The sequence below is a fragment of the Erpetoichthys calabaricus genome, chromosome 11, assembly GCF_900747795.2.
Source record: "Erpetoichthys calabaricus chromosome 11, fErpCal1.3, whole genome shotgun sequence".
Classification (NCBI taxonomy): Eukaryota; Metazoa; Chordata; class Cladistia; order Polypteriformes; family Polypteridae; genus Erpetoichthys; species Erpetoichthys calabaricus.
This window is the reverse complement of record NC_041404.2, coordinates 31,979,401-31,996,038: the sequence shown is the minus strand read 5'-3', so window position 1 is coordinate 31,996,038 and position 16,638 is coordinate 31,979,401. Positions and strand designations below refer to the sequence as shown.

Below are 16,638 nucleotides of genomic sequence, written 5' to 3'. Positions count from 1 at the left end.
AAATAACACAAAGTTCCAAATCTCAGTTTTTCACAACAAAGCTTTTGAAGCCAACGCCTACAGTAGGTAATGTGTGTTTGAGCAGTGCCAGCTACTTACAGTGACGAGATATACTCACTGTACACTGACAGTACCATACTGCATAGTCACTTGCCCTCCAAATAGCACAGCTGATAGAACATAACATTAGAACAAGGCAGCTTGTGCACCTACAACAAGTCTCACTTCACTTTGACTGTCTGTGTCTGTGGATGTTTGGTTAAAACGCACTTGTTGTTCACTCAGTGAGGTGATAGTTAAGCTTCAGCAGAAGTTGGCTCTCGTTTTTCATGTATTCTTTCTTTCCCTGTCCGCTGTCTGTGAGGAGTTTGTGCCGCTATGCTGCTACAGTTTGTTTGTGGTCATGTGACTGCATGGCTATGTCTGATTTGTGAAACAGAGCCATGTGATTATTGTTGGTATGTCTGATTGGTGAAACAGTCATGCAGTTGATCCACTGGTGGCTTCTCTCTGGCAAAAATATAGCGGATATAATGGAAAAAAAGTAACGCTTCGAGTGTTGCCCAATGTAGCGGAGTAAGAGTAGCGTTTCTTCTTCACAAATGTACTCAAGTAAAAGTAAAAATTATGGTGCAGTAAAACTACTCTTAGAAGTACAATTTTTTTAAAAAGTTACTCAAGTAAATGTAACTCGTTACTACCCACCTGTGCTGGTGTCCAACCTTTGGATCATGTAGAGATTCTTTCTCAAGAAGGACTGGTTTTGTTTTAAACAAAGCATAATGGAGAAATGATCATAGTAGAAGACAAGCTAACAAAGGAAACCACTTCACATATGACAGCTTATTGTTCTTGGCCTTCCTTTCACATTGTAACAGGTTTAAAAAAGCAAAGTGTGAATGGTGCTGTCTTGCCAGATGCGTTTAGATGCAAGCACAGGAAAGGGCCGATGTTGACTGTATGTTCTGAGGAGGCTCAGATCCTTTAACATTTGTGCATATGCTCTAACAGTCTGTGGTCACAAGTGCACCCCTTGATGCCATGCTATATTGGGGCAGTAACAGGAGATGCCAACATAATTAACAAGTCAATCCGGAATCCTGGCTCTATTCTGGGCACTCGCCTGGGACCTGTGGAGACAACAGCAGCAGCAAGGATGAACAACGTCTCACACCCTCAGCTTGACATGCTGGTCATCCTGCTCAGTGCCTTCCTAACCAGCTATAGACAAGAGCTGCAAGATTACCTCATTTGTTTTATTTAGAATATTCTCACACGTCATTAACTGTGCCATCTTGGGTGTATTATGTGTAGTTGTTGTCTGTCTTGGAGTCAATAAAATGTCTACCCATCTATCTACAGTGGATTCAAAAAGCATTCAGACCCCTGCACTTTCTGCAGACTTTATTGTGTTGTAGATTTCATTTTAAATAGATACATTTGCCACTTTTGTCCATCAGTCTACACTCTGCAACCTTTAATGCCAAATAGACAACATGTTTTCTGAAAGACTTGCAAACATATTACAAATCAAAAACTGAAATCTCTCATTCATATAAGTATTCAGACCCCTTAATTCTGTACTTTGTAGAAGCCCCTTTGGCAATTACACATGCTAGTCATCTTTAGTAAGTCTTTACAAGCTTCGCACACCTGGATTGTGGCAGTTTATTCCATTCTTCTTGGCAGATCCTCTCAAGCTCCATTATATTTCATGGGTAGCCTCTGTAAGCTGCCATCTTCTGGTCTCTCCACAGATGTTCTGTGAAGTTTAAGTCTGGGCTTTGGCTATGCCATTAAAGGACAGTCATATACTTGTCCTAGAGTCACTTCAGTGTTCTCTTGACTACGTGCTTTGTTTCATTGTCTTGCTGAAAGGTGAATCGTCAGCCGAGTCTGAGGTTGCATGAACTCTGGAGTAGGTTTTCTTCAAGAACCCCTCTGCTTTTGGTTGCCTTTATTATTCCCTCAGTTCTGATAAGTCTTCCTGTCCCTGCCTCTGGGAAGCAGCACACTGCATGATGGTTCTGCCACCATGCTTCATCCTATGGATGGTATTAGGCAGGAGATGAGCAGTACCAGGTCTTCGTCAGACATAGTGCTTGGAGTTCTACCCAAAGAGTTCAGTTTTTGTCTCATCAGATCATAGAATCTTTTTCCATATGCTCTCTGAGTCCTTTAAACCGTCAAATACCTTTTACTCAAAGGTGGCTTCCATTCTGCCTCTCTACCATAAATGCCTGCTTGGAGTGCTGCTGACAGGTTCTCCCATCTCAGCAGAGGACTTTTTTAGTTCTATTAGCTTGATTGTTGGGTTCTTGGTCACCTCATTGATTAAGGCCCTTATTCCCTGCTTACTCAGTTTGACTGCATGGCCAGCTCTAGGAAGAGACCTGCTGCTTCCAGACTTCTGTTTCAAAAATATTGAGGCCACCGTGCATATGGAAACATTTAGAAATGGTCTTGTCCCCTTGCCCTGACATATGCCACACCACAATTAGATCGTTGAGGTCTACAGAGAGTTCTTTGGACTTCATGGCCTGGTTTTTGTCCTGACATGCAGTGTGAATTGTGGACCTCATATACACAGGTGTGTGTGTCTTTCTAAATGATGTCCATCCAATCAATTCAGTTTACTGCAGGTGGACTTCAGTCAAGTTCTGGACACATCTCAAGAAAAATTGAAGCAAACAGGATACACCTGACCACAATGTGGAGTGTCACAGCAAAGCATCTGAATACTTGAGTAAATGAGAGATTTCTGTTTTTGATATTTAATAAATTAGCAAATCTTTCTGAAAACATGTTTTCACTTTCTCATCGTGAGTTATTAAGTGGTGATGGGCAAAAATGGCAAATTTATCCATCTAAAATTAAATCTACAACACAATAAAGCGTGAAGAAAGTGAAGGGTCTCAGTTCCCTTAATACTATCTATCTATCTATCTATCTATCTATCTATCTATCTATCTATCTATCTATCTATCTATCTATCTATCTATCTATCTATCTATCTGTCTGTCTGTCTGTCTGTCTGTCTGTCTGTCTGTCTGTCTGTCTGTCTGTCTGTCTGTCTGTCTGTCTGTCTGTCTACAGTATCTATAATATAGTGCCTTTCATATCTATCTATCTATCTATCTATCTATCTATCTATCTATCTATCTATCTATCTATCTATCTATCTATCTATCTATCTATCTATCTATCTATCTATCTATCTATCTATCTATCTATCTGTAGCACAGAGGAGCAAGCTCTTTTTTCTTAGGAAACTGGCATCCTTTATGAGGGGTCCACCAAATCAACAAGCGAAATAAAAGGGTATGCTCAGTTATGGGATGCACAATAGACACCCTGGAGGTAGCAACAAAGGAGAAAATTAAAACAAAACTGAGTGCCATTATGAATAATGCTGCACATAAATACTGAGGACTTTCAGACAAGTGTGTCAAGAAACACTACAGGGGCTCTATTATACCAGCAGCAATAGGCCTGCATAATGCCTTACTGTAAATGAGACTGCCAAGTCAGAAGTTTTCTTTCTTTTTAATTTTTTTCCATTTAGATGTGTTTTCAGACAGTAGTGTGTCTGTCTGTCTATTTCTTTCTTTCTTTCTTTCTTTCTTTCTTTCTTTCTTTCTTTCTTTCTTTCTTTCTTTCTTTACTTTTATAGTCCTGGTTTTATTATTTGTTGAGGTCTGTGCCACCTTGAAGTACCTTACAATTGTGTATAACACCTTTTTTATTATACAACAGTGTCCATTATTGCAGTTAAAGAAGAACTAAACACTACATAGAAAGAAGTAAAGACAGCAAAACATGCATCCATTATTTATTCACTCTACACTTTCCATGGATAGTACTGTGAGGGAGGAATGGCACATGTATCAGTCGGTGGGGGACAACAAATCAGGGCATGGAGACATGGAGAAGTAAAGAACAGATAAAAGCAATGCATAAGAAACATTAAATTGGCATTGTGACAAAAATGAATTCTTCCATGCTTGTTTTGTGACTTAGGATGAGGCTGAAACTGAATGAGTGTGTGGTTTGGGAACAGCAAAGCCCACGATCGCATGATTCTGCAGCATGAAGTAAGGACAGCTGAGGGGATCGTAGGGTCTCCCTGTCCTCAATCCAGGACATTTTTCACACACTGTGTCTGCGTAGAGCCTCCGCCATTGTGGAAGGCGTCTCTCACCCGTCACACACACTGTTTGACCTCCTCTATCTTCAGGTAGAAGATACCGCAGCATTAGGACCAGCACAGCCAGGTCTTACAAAAGTTTCATTCCCCAGGCTTTCAGATTTCAGAATTCGTACACGTCACCCAGCACCACAGCTATATAACATTCCCCCAACTATGTACTGTCACTTTACACTCTGCACTTTACTACAGATATTGAGCATTGTTGAGTTTTGTAGTTCTGCATTTTTTTTGTCTTCTTACATTGTATTGTTGCACTGGCTTTGGTAATGTTATGGAGTAGTACTGTAGAGTAGGGTGTTGTACCGTGTTAGCCATTATGAATGTAGTGAAAAGTCAAGCAAAATGACACCTTTTATTGGCTAACTGAAAAGATTACAGTATGCAAGTGTTCAAGGCACCTCAGGCCCCTTCTTCAGGCAGTTTGTAATGTAATGTTATGGTGTAAATGTAAATGTGTGTTGATCTGTCTGTGCACCTGTGACTGTAATGATCGAAATTTCTTTCAAGCACATACTACGAATGGTGTGACCCTGACAGTAGAAATACGCAATGTTTGTCTATGTGTAATGCTGCTTGTATTTAATATTGCCTCTAAGAGTAATAAAAGCTACTAGATCAGACTGTAAAAGAAGGAAGAGAACTCGCTTGTTGTTGTTTTTAATGCAAGTGTGTAATTATGTCATCTTATCAGACATAGCAATCCAAAAAATTTTAGGAATGTGCAACTCCTCTTCAGAATGTCATCCTTGAAGTGTGAGACCGTAGTAATGTTTTTAAATCTGGTTTTCCCAGGCCAGTAGTACTAATGACATTTCCCAGACTCCCAAAGACTGAGAGAATAACAACAAGCTAGACAACAAATGATAGGCACAATGGGAGCAATTTGCATTGTAGAAGCACTTAAAGACATGAACAAGCTATGCTGGAGATCTTGCTGTTCTCATTCCAGGTGAACCCTTTAGCAGAAGTTATTTGCAGATGTCTAGCTCTCATTTTATTACAGAGACTGTTTTATCACAATGTCACCCAATGTTAAGCCTCTGTACTTTGTGTTAAGAGTGGACATGTGATGTGCTTTTGGCAACTCAGTGACCCGGTGTTGTGATTGAACCTGCAACATTGAAGTTCCAGGCCAGTGCCCACCGCCTCAGTGTCTTTATCTGGCATGAACTGCTTGGAATGTTAGATAATTCTGAGAAGACCCTAAGTGTTTTATCGCACTGTGCTTCACTTCACTTCCCTCGTTCTGCTGGGAGACTTCAATGCTCACGTGGGCAATGACAGTGAGACCTGGAAGGGCGTGATTGGGAGGAATGGCCCCCCCGATCTGAAACCGAGCGGTGTTTTGTTATTGGACTTCTGTGCTCGTCACGGATTGTCCATAACGAACACCATGTTCAAGCATAGGGGTGTTCATATGTGCACTTGGCACCAGGACACCCTAGGCTTCAGTTCGATGATCGACTTTGTGGTCGTGTCGTCGGACTTGCGGCCACATGTCTTGGACACTCGGGTGAAGAGAGGGGCGGAGCTGTCAACTGATCACCACCTGGTGATGAGTTCGCTTCGATGGTGGGGGAGGATGCTGGTCAGGCGTGGTAGGCCCAAACGTGTTGTGAGGGTCTGCTGGGAATGTCTGGCAGAGCCCCCTGTCAGAAGTAGCTTCAACTCCCACCTCCGGCAGAACTTCGACCACATCCCGAGGGAGGTGGGGGACATTGAGTCCGAATGGGCCATGTTCCGTGCCTCTATTGTTGAGGCAGCTGACCGGAGCTGTGGCCATAAGGTGGTCGGTGCCTGTCGTGGCGGCAATCCCCGAACCCGTTGGTGGACACCGGCAGTGAAGGATGCCGTCAAGCTGAAGAAGGAGTCCTACAGGACCCTTTTGTCCTGTGGGACTCTGGAGGCAGCTGATAGGTACCGGCAGGCCAAGCGGAATGCGGCTTTGGTGGTTGCTGAAGCAAAAACTCGGGCGTGGGAGGAGTTTGGGGAGGCCATGGAGAACGACTTTCGGACGGCTTCGAAGAGATTCTGGTCCACCATCCGGCGTCTCAGGAAGGGGAAGCAGTGCAGTGTCAACACTGTATATGGTGGGGATGGTGCGCTGCTGACCTCGACTCGGGACGTTGTGGGTCGGTGGGGGGAATACTTTGAAGACCTCCTCAATCCCATTAACATGCCTTCCAATGAGGAAGCAGAGCCTGGGGACTCAGAGGTGGGCTCTCCCATCTTTGGGACTGAGGTCACCGAGGTGGTCAAAAAACTCCTTGGTGGCAGGGCCCCGGGGGTGGATGAGATACGCCCGGAGTTCCTCAAGGCTCTGGATGTTGTAGGACTGTCTTGGTTGACACGCCTCTGCAACATCGCATGGACATCAGGGACAGTGCCTCTGGATTGGCAGACCGGGGTGGTGGTCCCCCTCTTTAAGAAGGGGGATCGGAGGGTGTGTTCCAACTACAGAGGGATCACACTCCTCAGCCTCCCTGGAAAAGTCTATTCAGGGGTCCTGGAGAGGAGGGTCCATCGGATAGTCGAGCCTCGGATTCAGGAGGAACTGTGTGGTTTTCGTCCTGGTCGCGGAACAGTGGACCAGCTCTATACCCTTAGCAGGGTCCTGGAGGGTGCATGGGAGTTTGCCCAACCAGTCTACATGTGTTTTGTGGACTTGGAAAAGGCATTCGACCGTGTCCCTCGGGGAATCCTGTGGGGGGTACTCCGAGAGTATGGGGTAACGGCCCCCTGATAAGGGCTGTTCGGTCCCTGTACGATCGGTGCCAGAGCTTGGTCCGCATTGCCGGCAGTAAGTCGAACCCGTTTCCAGTGAGAGTTGGACTCCGCCAGGGCTGCCCTTTGTCACCGATTCTGTTCATAACTTTTATGGACAGAATTTCTAGGTGCAGCCAGGGCGTTGAGGGGGTCCGGTTTGGTGGGCTCAGGATTGGGTCACTGCTTTTTGCAGATGATGTTGTCCTGTTTGCTTCATCAGGCCGTGATCTTCAGCTCTCTCTGGATCGGTTCGCAGCCGAGTGTGAAGCGGCTGGGATGAGAATCAGCACCTCCAAATCCGAGACCATAGTCCTCAGCCGGAAAAGGGTGGAGTGCCCTCTCAGGGTTGGTAGCAAGATCCTGCCCCAAGTGGAGGAGTTCAAGTATCTCGGGGTCTTTTCACGAGTGAGGGAAGAATGGAGCGTGAGATCGACAGGCGGATCGGTGCGGCATCCGCAGTAATGCGGGCGCTGCATCGGTCTGTCGTGGTGAAAAAGGAGCTGAGCCGCAAGGCGAAGCTCTCAATTTACCAGTCGATCTATGTTCCTACCCTCACCTATGGTCATGAGCTATGGGTAGTGACCGAAAGAACGAGATCACGAATACAAGCGGCTGAAATGAGTTTCCTCCGCAGGGTGTCTGGGCTTTCCCTTAAAGATAGGGTGAGAAGCTCAGTCATCCGGGAGGGGCTCAGAGTAGAGCCGCTGCTCCTCCGCATCGAGAGGAGTCAGATGAGGTGGCTCGGGCATCTGATCAGGATGCCTCCTGGACGCCTCCCTGGTGAGGTGTTCCGGGCACGTCTAACCGGGAGTAGGCCCCGGGGTAGACCCAGGACACGCTGGAAGGACTATGTCTCTCGACTGGCCTGGGAACGCCTTGGGATTCTCCTGGAAGAGCTAGAAGAAGTGGCCGGGGAGAGGGAAGTCTGGGCATCTCTGCTCAAGCTGCTGCCCCCGCGACCCAACCTCGGATAAGCGGGAGACAATGGATGGATGGATGCTTCACTAAGCTTCAAAAGCATATAACAGACTTTCTCTTTCTGTTCACACAGCATTGAGAACGCAGCGTTCCTTTTCGTAAATTTGTGGATTAACAGCCCCAATAATTTGAAGAGGTGTATTTTTTACAAGGCAGAATCTTTGGTGTATTAAAAGCAAACATTTTTTGAAACTGAGAATTTCATCGCTGCTTCAGTGTTGTAAGAGATGTCTGCCAAACTATAGCTGATTTCTGACTCGTTTCTCGAACATAAATTGGTTGTTTACGTATATTCAATACGATACCCAGCATTCCAGTCTTATCTTGAATTGGTGTGCCTGTGTTCACTTGCAGTAAGATTGCAGTGTCAACATCCATCCATCCATCCATTTTCCAACCCACTGAATCCGAACACAGGGTCACGGGGGGTCTGCTGGAGCCAATCCCAGCCAACACAGGGCACAAGGCAGGAACCAATCCTGGGCAGGGTGCCAACCCACCGCAGGACACACACAAACACACCCACACACCAAGCACACACTAGGGCCAATTCAGAATCGCCAATCCACCTAACCTGCATATCTTTGGACTGTGGGAGGAAACCGGAGCGCTCGGAGGAAACCCACGCAGACACGGGGAGAACATGCAAACTCCACGCAGGGAGGACCCGGGAAGCGAACCCAGGTCCCTAGGTCTCCCAACTGCGAGGCAGCAGCGCTACCCACTGTGCCACCATGCTGCCCCACAGTGTCAACATATAGTTTTGTATTATTAAACATGCACTTGTTAATGTTTAGTTATGTGAACAAAGAATTAACACCTAGATACTAAAAATGAGAAGGTACTCACATTTCTAAATTCAAAAAAACGGGATCAGTCGATCTTGACATGAATTTGAGGCAGAGGTCAAGTAGTAAATTCTGACAGCTGCCTCCTCATCCTCCGCAGGTCTCCTTAGTGGTCCCATTGTACTTTATGGGCTTTCTAATTCTTTAATCATGTATGAATCACTTTAATCATTTTTATTTTGTTTTACTCCTTCCTCCTAGAGCACAATTTCAATTCATATGTAAAACAATCAAGGACATCACTAGAAATTAATTATTCAGTATGTACTTTTGCAATAAACAAACATCTCCACAAAGCAGTGATCGAGTCCCCTGGCCTTTGGAGTGGTGTAGATATAAGAGTTTGATACATGATTGATACAGGGTGCTCATTAGATGTGGGTGGTTGAATTGCCGTGGACTCGCATCGCAAAGTGTCTCAACTTGAAAGATTAGCACTGTGGTAAGCTGGCAGTGGTCAGCCATGAACCTGCAATGTCTGGCTCCGAAGAGGTCTGCTTACAGTGTGAGCTAAAAGGAGAAACTCCTTTAGTCGGCTGCACAGACGCTGTTTCTGAGCGCTGCGAGCGGTGCGCTTTCTGGTGACGTCAGCTGATCTCTCTCTCTCTGTCAGCCTCTACCTTTTCTGCGCGGCATTGCCACATCACCCCACCTGTCCGCCGTGCAAATCCCATCCTCGTCGCCAAGTGAATTGCAGTGGACTCACACCATGAAGTATCTGTTTTAAACTGCTGGTGGTCAGACGTGAACCTGCAGTGTTCTGGCTCTGAAGTGGTCTCCGTGCTAATACTATTAATCAGTCGTGAAGAGACCGTTTCTGAACACTGTGAGCAGTGCACTTCCTGGTGACATCAGCTGATTTCTCTGGTAGCCCCCATTTTTTCTGCACAGCGTCGCCTCACTAGTCATATACCAAACTTTACTTTATATTAATGATATCCTTTCATTCATAGCTATAGACAATAGCCTAGTCTGCCGTTGTTTTGGTTGCATTGATTTGAAGGTAAATTCTTTGTTGTTATGCTAAGAACAAGTGGTCTTCACATGGAGGTTTGGAAAGTAGCTGGTTATGTGCAGCACTTTATACATTCCGACAGGAGGCTTCGAGAGTATGCTGCTGGTTAGAAAGGAGATTACGATTATGGAAGTTGGCAGCCAAGCCATGTTATGAGCAAGAGATTAGGCTGATGAAGAGAAACGGGTGTGCTTTCCTCATCCGATTCGATTACTTGGAGAGATCTGCACCTCCTTTTGGAACATCATTTCTTAAGAGAGAAGAACCTGCTGAGTGTCTGGCTTACTTACTTACTTACTTTTGGTGTGATGTTATACATGCTTTTCATTTGTTTCAGTATCGTCCATGGCTTCAGTGCTACAGAGCACGGGAAGAAGACTGGAAAGATAGCCAGGGCTAAACTGTATGTTACTGCACTGCACAAAACAACGAGAGTACTCTGTTTATTTGGTATTAAAGTGGTGATGATTTCTTCCACTGACCTTTGAAGCTCATGTCATCGCCAGCATGTGTCGTGACCAATCCAGGCCTAGATGTTCTCCTGTCTGTAATATACAATTCCAGGCATATGTCAGCAGAACAGAAGCAAACAATAAATCAGGTGACCTTGGATTAAGCATTCAATACAGTCAGTAATCATTCAGTGTGTGCACAGCTTTATCTTTACATTTTCACTCATGGTCAAACTAAATAACTTCATAAAAATAAATTCATGACACTATGATGATGAACTTGAAAGATTTTACCATTTTGTGTTTCATAAATCCACTCTGGTTTGACTTTATGTTAAAAAGCCCAGTCAGAGCTCTCACATCCTAAACAAGCTTTACTCTCATTTGTCCCGAATCAGATAACAGTTATTGTACGAACATACAAGATAATAGCGTATGTGTGCTTTTGGTTACTATAGCAAACTAATTGTGATATCAGTTTTAAACCTTCAAGTTGTTGGGGAAAAAATATGTATTTTAAATAAATAAAGAGTAGCTTTCAGCTGACAAAAAATACATTTTGTGTTTAAGTAATATTACTATCATTGGTCATAAAGGTATGTGATATATTTTTCGGCCATATAGGCTGACCCGCTAGTAAAATAGATTTAGTAATAGAATCTAACTATATAAAATTAGCCATGTGCACCCAACTACGTTGCGCGTGTTAAAGTTGTCTGTGAAGGGCTCCCTGTTTAAACGCGGCTGCCAGTCGTGAACTGGGCCCTTCGTCACACAGCATTATGATTTTTTATAAGGGAAACAAAATTTGAAAACAAAACCCTTGGACATTGATTCAATAGGAACGGCCTACTCGGAATCACTGTCCGAATAGTAATTATGTGGTGGTGGAGGAGCATTTCTGCTTCTCTCCGTTCACAGTCCGTCTCGTTTTCATGATGCTGTCGTTTCCTCTCACGATCTCTTCTCAACCTTTCTCCAATCTCGCAGGTTGCTTTGTGGCAATCCAAAGAGTAAGGAAGAAGCAATGCTTCTTTCTTGAACTCCAAACGCTGACTGATGTAAAATCACAGAAGTGTGCCCGACTTATATACTCTGACTGCCGACTCCAAGAAGTGGGTGAACATTCGATTTGGACGAAGTGCTGCCAACGACGGTCGATAGAAACACAAAAAACCACAGTCTCGACAACGAAGCAGGTGTCGACGCCAGATCTAAACACAAAGAGTGCTATCGACAGTGTTTGTAAACAAAAGTAACAACCAAGGTGTTGTGTATTCAGCCAGTACAAACAGCACATAGTCTCCTTTAGTTCAATCATCTTTAATCACCACACTCCAACCTCATCCAACGATCCTCCCCCTCACTTCCTCTCCTCCTCCATCACTACTGCCCTCTACTGAACACAGCAGGAACACCACACAAGGCAGTGAATTCGCGGACAAACAAAGATCAAGATCCAAATGAAGATCATATATAAAGATGGTAATGTCTGACCATCTGTCGCATATCTCTACTACACTCCACCTATGCCGTCCTCATCACCAAGTGAATTGCCGTGGTCTTATGCCACAAAGCCTCTCAGTTCAAAAATATGTGCAGTGGTGAACTGCCGGTGGTGAACACGGAGAAATGCATGTGCTCGTCAGAATTGTCAAGTGCAGGATACAGAAGGAAGTGCGAGTTCTTACGTATGTAAACAACTGGCGGAGAGATTAATGTTTGCTGTGTAACCACAGTTGTCGCACATCCTGCTCCCCAATGTGAAAGGCCCCTTACTTTACTGTCTTCAAACAACATGCTTAGCTTTAAATTGGCTTTAACACTCAAAAAATGCACAGCGACGATCGAGGACATCGTCAAATAGTTGCAACTTCCGACCATATGAAAGTATTGCTTTTACATCCTAACATCAATGTTTCTTTGAAGACCACTACTTAGCAAGTATACATCAGTGACGTGAACAATGCTATGTTGTATTTTGTAGTGTGTTTTGCCAAAATAGATAAGTTTAATTGTCAAATACTTGCAGTGTCCGACCATATACAGGCGTTGCTTTTACATCCTTAGATCAATGATTATTTGAAGAGCACTAATCAGGAAAGTGAGCTCACCAATATGATCACCGTGACGCTGTATTTTTCAAAGGTGGAAACAAAACAATGTTACCAACGTGGAAAATTTCAGCTTGCTTTATATGAACTATTTGATTTCAGAACTGTACTTGTTTCCTTTGTATTTAGTAAAATTCCAAAGTCTTGAGTCATGCATAGAAGCCATTTTGAGGAAGTCTGTCATTTGCTTTTGCCCAGCAAGTGCTTCACTGTAACCCAAACTGTGATGGCGTTTCTAGTCTGATAGTCTGTTACTGTCATTCTGTGTTATGAAGCAAAATGACGTTGTACCACTCTATAAACTGAACTGCAAACTTCAGCAATGACTGAAAATGTGCATTTCACAGCAGAGACAGCAATGCCTCCTGTTCCATGAGCATCTTCTTTCCTGAATACGATGACCCATCTGCATAATTTTCTTTTTCTTTTTCTTGCAGTATGGAGAGGAGGTGGGTGGAGAACACTTGGACACAGATTTCCCAGAAATTGACCTGTCACAGTTAGAGTCGAGTGATTTTGATTCTGTCAACTGTCTTGGAGAGCTGCAGTGGTGCAGTGACCAGTCCGAAATTTCCACGGCTGCCAGCCATTATCCCAAGACCGATTCAGAGCTTTTTGAGGTAAGCAATATGTGACAGAAACCTTCATCTCTTTACGGAGAACTATTATGATTTTGTTTTGACATGATTGCTCTTGTTTTTAGTTATTTTTGAATGGGTATAATGTTAGAGTAAAGCACATATTTTGTTTGCTCCATTTGCTGAAAATTTTTTTATAAATTGACACATAAGTTGAATTATTGTTATCTGCAAAACTATAAGGTTTGTTTTATATCCCATTTTCCATTTTTTTGATTCTACAGGCTTTTGGCTAAACAGCAGGCCAAAAAAATCCCTGGATGTTTTGAGTTATTATATGATAATGGGAACAGAAATAGAAACTTCTCTTTCTTTTTTTTCTTTTTGCCTGGGGTCACCCCTGTGTTGTTGTTCTCCTGATGTCACACAGTAAAACCGTCATGTTTGTTTATTAATTTATGAAAGAAATCATCGGTAAATCATTGTCTTATGGAGTTCTAATAATCCACCGAAAATATGCTGTATCATTCACTCAATTGCATGCAGATTTAACAAGTTTATTTTTTATTGATAGTTGTATCCTTCTACATACAGACTGATTGTTTAAATTAAGCTATTACTAAAGCAAATGTTTCAACAATCAAATGTTTCAACAATTTTTATTTGGGAGTAATACTGTAAAGGAGATTTGGCTTCCCATTTCTTTGTTGCTGCCATGAATTCATTTCTGACTGACGTGTATTTAACTTATTATACTGTGTGATGGATGGCAGCCGGCGCCATTACCTGGCTGGAACGCCTCCGTAATGGAAGGACGGGGGAGATGACTTGTGAAGGGTGCTACCTCTGCTGAACTGGTACTTAGCAGTCCCTGTGGGGTGCAACAGCCCCTACAGTATATGGGACTTGGTATTGGTTGTCTCGGCCCTGTTGGGTTCCAGGGACGCCACCATAGGGAGCTGAAGTGCCCTAATTTGGGCTTCCACCACACCTGGGAGTAATTCCAGACCTCCCTAATGAGCCACCTAGAATTCTCCCGGGTGCGGCGGAAGCCCAAAGTAGGGCACTGCAGCTCCCCCTGACGGCATCCCCAGAATGCAACAGGGCTGAGCTGACCAATGCCAAGTCCCATATAGCCCTGTGGGACTCAGAGGAGCAGCTGCACATAGCAGTTTGGGAGAGATAGCACCCTTCAAAAGTCACCTCTTCCATCTTTCCATTACGGAGGCGTCCTGTCCAGGTAATGGCGCCGGCCACCATCTGTCACAACTGTATTTGTGTTTTTGGGTGTTTTGTCTTCTTTATCCAGAGATCATTCTTACCTTCAGTTGTGTGTTCATTCTCATATACTTTTTATTGTGATCCACTCAAAATGAGAGCCAACAAAGTATTTTGAAACGTAATGTAATTAGATTATATTTCCCTTTTTATTTGTTTCTTTCCTCATCTACCAAGTCTATACACAACCTTGGGTTGGAGATCATTGACCAGCTATCCTCCACCGATCATGTTGCTGTGGTCTGCTGGTCTTGCATATTCATACTGCACAACATCCACAAGATCAGTCTGTAGCTGACAGAGTAGATAGATAGATAGATAGATAGATAGATAGATAGATAGATAGATAGATAGATAGATAGATAGATAGATAGATAGATAGATAGATAGATAGATAGATAGATAGATAGATAGATAGATAGATAGATAGATACTTTATTAATCTATGCAGCACAGTGCCTTGTACAGGTGTTGGTCTTGTCACCACTGGTCTTCTGTAAATCTCTGCTGGCAGGACTACCAGCATGTGCTGCAGAAAATTCAAAATGCAGCAGCATGTCTGATGTCTAATCACCCAAGGCTGGCACATGTCACTCTTCTCAAATTCGTGATGCTTCCCTACAGAGTAGTCAGTGGGCCAACACCTATGTATATGGAGACTCTTCTGAGTTTCAGTGCTCCTAATCACCCACTCAGGTCTGTGATGAATGGTCCATGACGAAGGGCATGTTTTTAAATAAATAAAGTCCAGGCTTGGTGTGGGTGTGGGCAAGACGGCACCACTCTGAGGTTGATTGTGTTAGCTTGGCTGATCACACACACATGTGCAAAAGTGAGCAGATTGGTCAGATGCCGCATTCACGACTTGGACTGTGCGAAGGTTTGCACCTGTGCCCAGTCAGGCCAGTTAGGTAAGATAAAAGGAGCCTGCAGGGGAGAAAAAAGAAACTGAATAGACAGAGAGATGGAGGTTAAAGACTGGGGAGAAGAAAGGCAGGGAGAAGAGTGGAGGCTGGCAGCCAGGAGGAGAACACCTAGGGGACCATAGGGCCGACGCATCGGGGGCTGAGGAGGGCCACTCCAGGTAAGCTAAGTGACCCAGTGTTTGTAGGGACTCCCGCATACGTCTGGGGAAAGGCAGTGGGAGACAAAGGGAGAGACTCTCGACTTATTCTGGGAGCCATGGAAAGTAGGGACCCAAGCCTACAAGAAAAGTTTGGCTGTACCTGTCAGTTGGATGTGCCCTCTGCTGCAAAGCCAGTGCAGGTCAAGCAGAGGAGACTTCGGTTTTAAAGGGATGCACCATGCACTGCATTTTATTTTTAGAATGTTTCCTGCTGTAGAATTTTACCCTTGTTTTAATGGATTATTTATTTGATAGATTTTAACCTCCACAATCACTTGGACGTTTATTGGATTATATACCGTATATACTCGTGTTTAAGTTCTCCCATGGATAAGTTGGGGCTTGATTTTACCGTATAATTTCTGGTATTTTATAATGTCGGTCGTATAAGTCGAATGTGGCAAACTCCTGCTATTGCTCCAAGAGATTATGATATGCTAACGCCCACCTGAGAGAGTAACCACGGAGCACACGGCCTTTATTTCTATTTATTGTGCCTACGTGACCACACGGTAATACCCGGACTATTCCGAAGCAACGTTTGCACTGATTTGTGTTTTTTGTGTCTCACACCCTCATACACATTTATCATAAGAGCATCCCTTATCTACGATGGAGCATTCAGTCAGAAGGAAATATGAAGCTTGTTTTAAATTAAAAGTCGTTGAATTGGTGAAAGAAATTGGTAACTGCGCTGCTGCAACAAAATTCGATGAGTTTGAGAAACTGGTGCGAGATTGGAGGAGGCAAAAAAAAAATGTAAGTGTTGCATTTTTGAACGGGTGTTTAAGTCGGTTCTGATTTTATGATCAATTTTTCAGGTTTCAAGACCCAACTTGTAAGCAAGTATATACGGTATTTATAAAGGATGGAACACTGCAGTATTCATTTGATTACTGTTCGACTTGAATAAAAAGCATGAAGCACTGTTTCACCTACCCATTGCTATATGTTTGTGTGTCCTCGTTTGCCCAGCTCATCTCAGTTGTGACTATCGACAATCTGGATGAAACAGGGAGAGTGGAGCCGTCCCGGACAGTCACTAGGTCTCCCGATGATGCCTCTTGCATGGCACCAAATCCCAATCCAGGCTCTTTTCTTGTGTAGACCATTGCTGATGGCATGAGCTTCCCCTTCCATTCGAAATTCTGACTTCCCTTAATGTGCTCAAGGAGCATTTCAGGAATTTCTTGTTTGTTGAATTTCTGTCTAACTGATATTAAGTTTTTATTAATCTAAGAACTGTAACTCGCTTGCATTTTGTTCAGAGCTC

General features: G+C 43.8%; 1 protein-coding gene across 1 annotated transcript in view; it reads left to right on the top strand.

Moving 5' to 3' along the window:
• Window positions 1-16,638, top strand: part of ppargc1b (peroxisome proliferator-activated receptor gamma, coactivator 1 beta) — a 214,899-nt gene that overhangs the window by 149,036 nt on the left and 49,225 nt on the right. Inside the window, exon 2 of the mRNA XM_028812910.2 lies at window positions 12,821-13,003. Coding sequence (XP_028668743.1) covers window positions 12,821-13,003 — 183 coding nt within the window. The remainder of the gene's footprint in view (window positions 1-12,820; window positions 13,004-16,638) is intronic.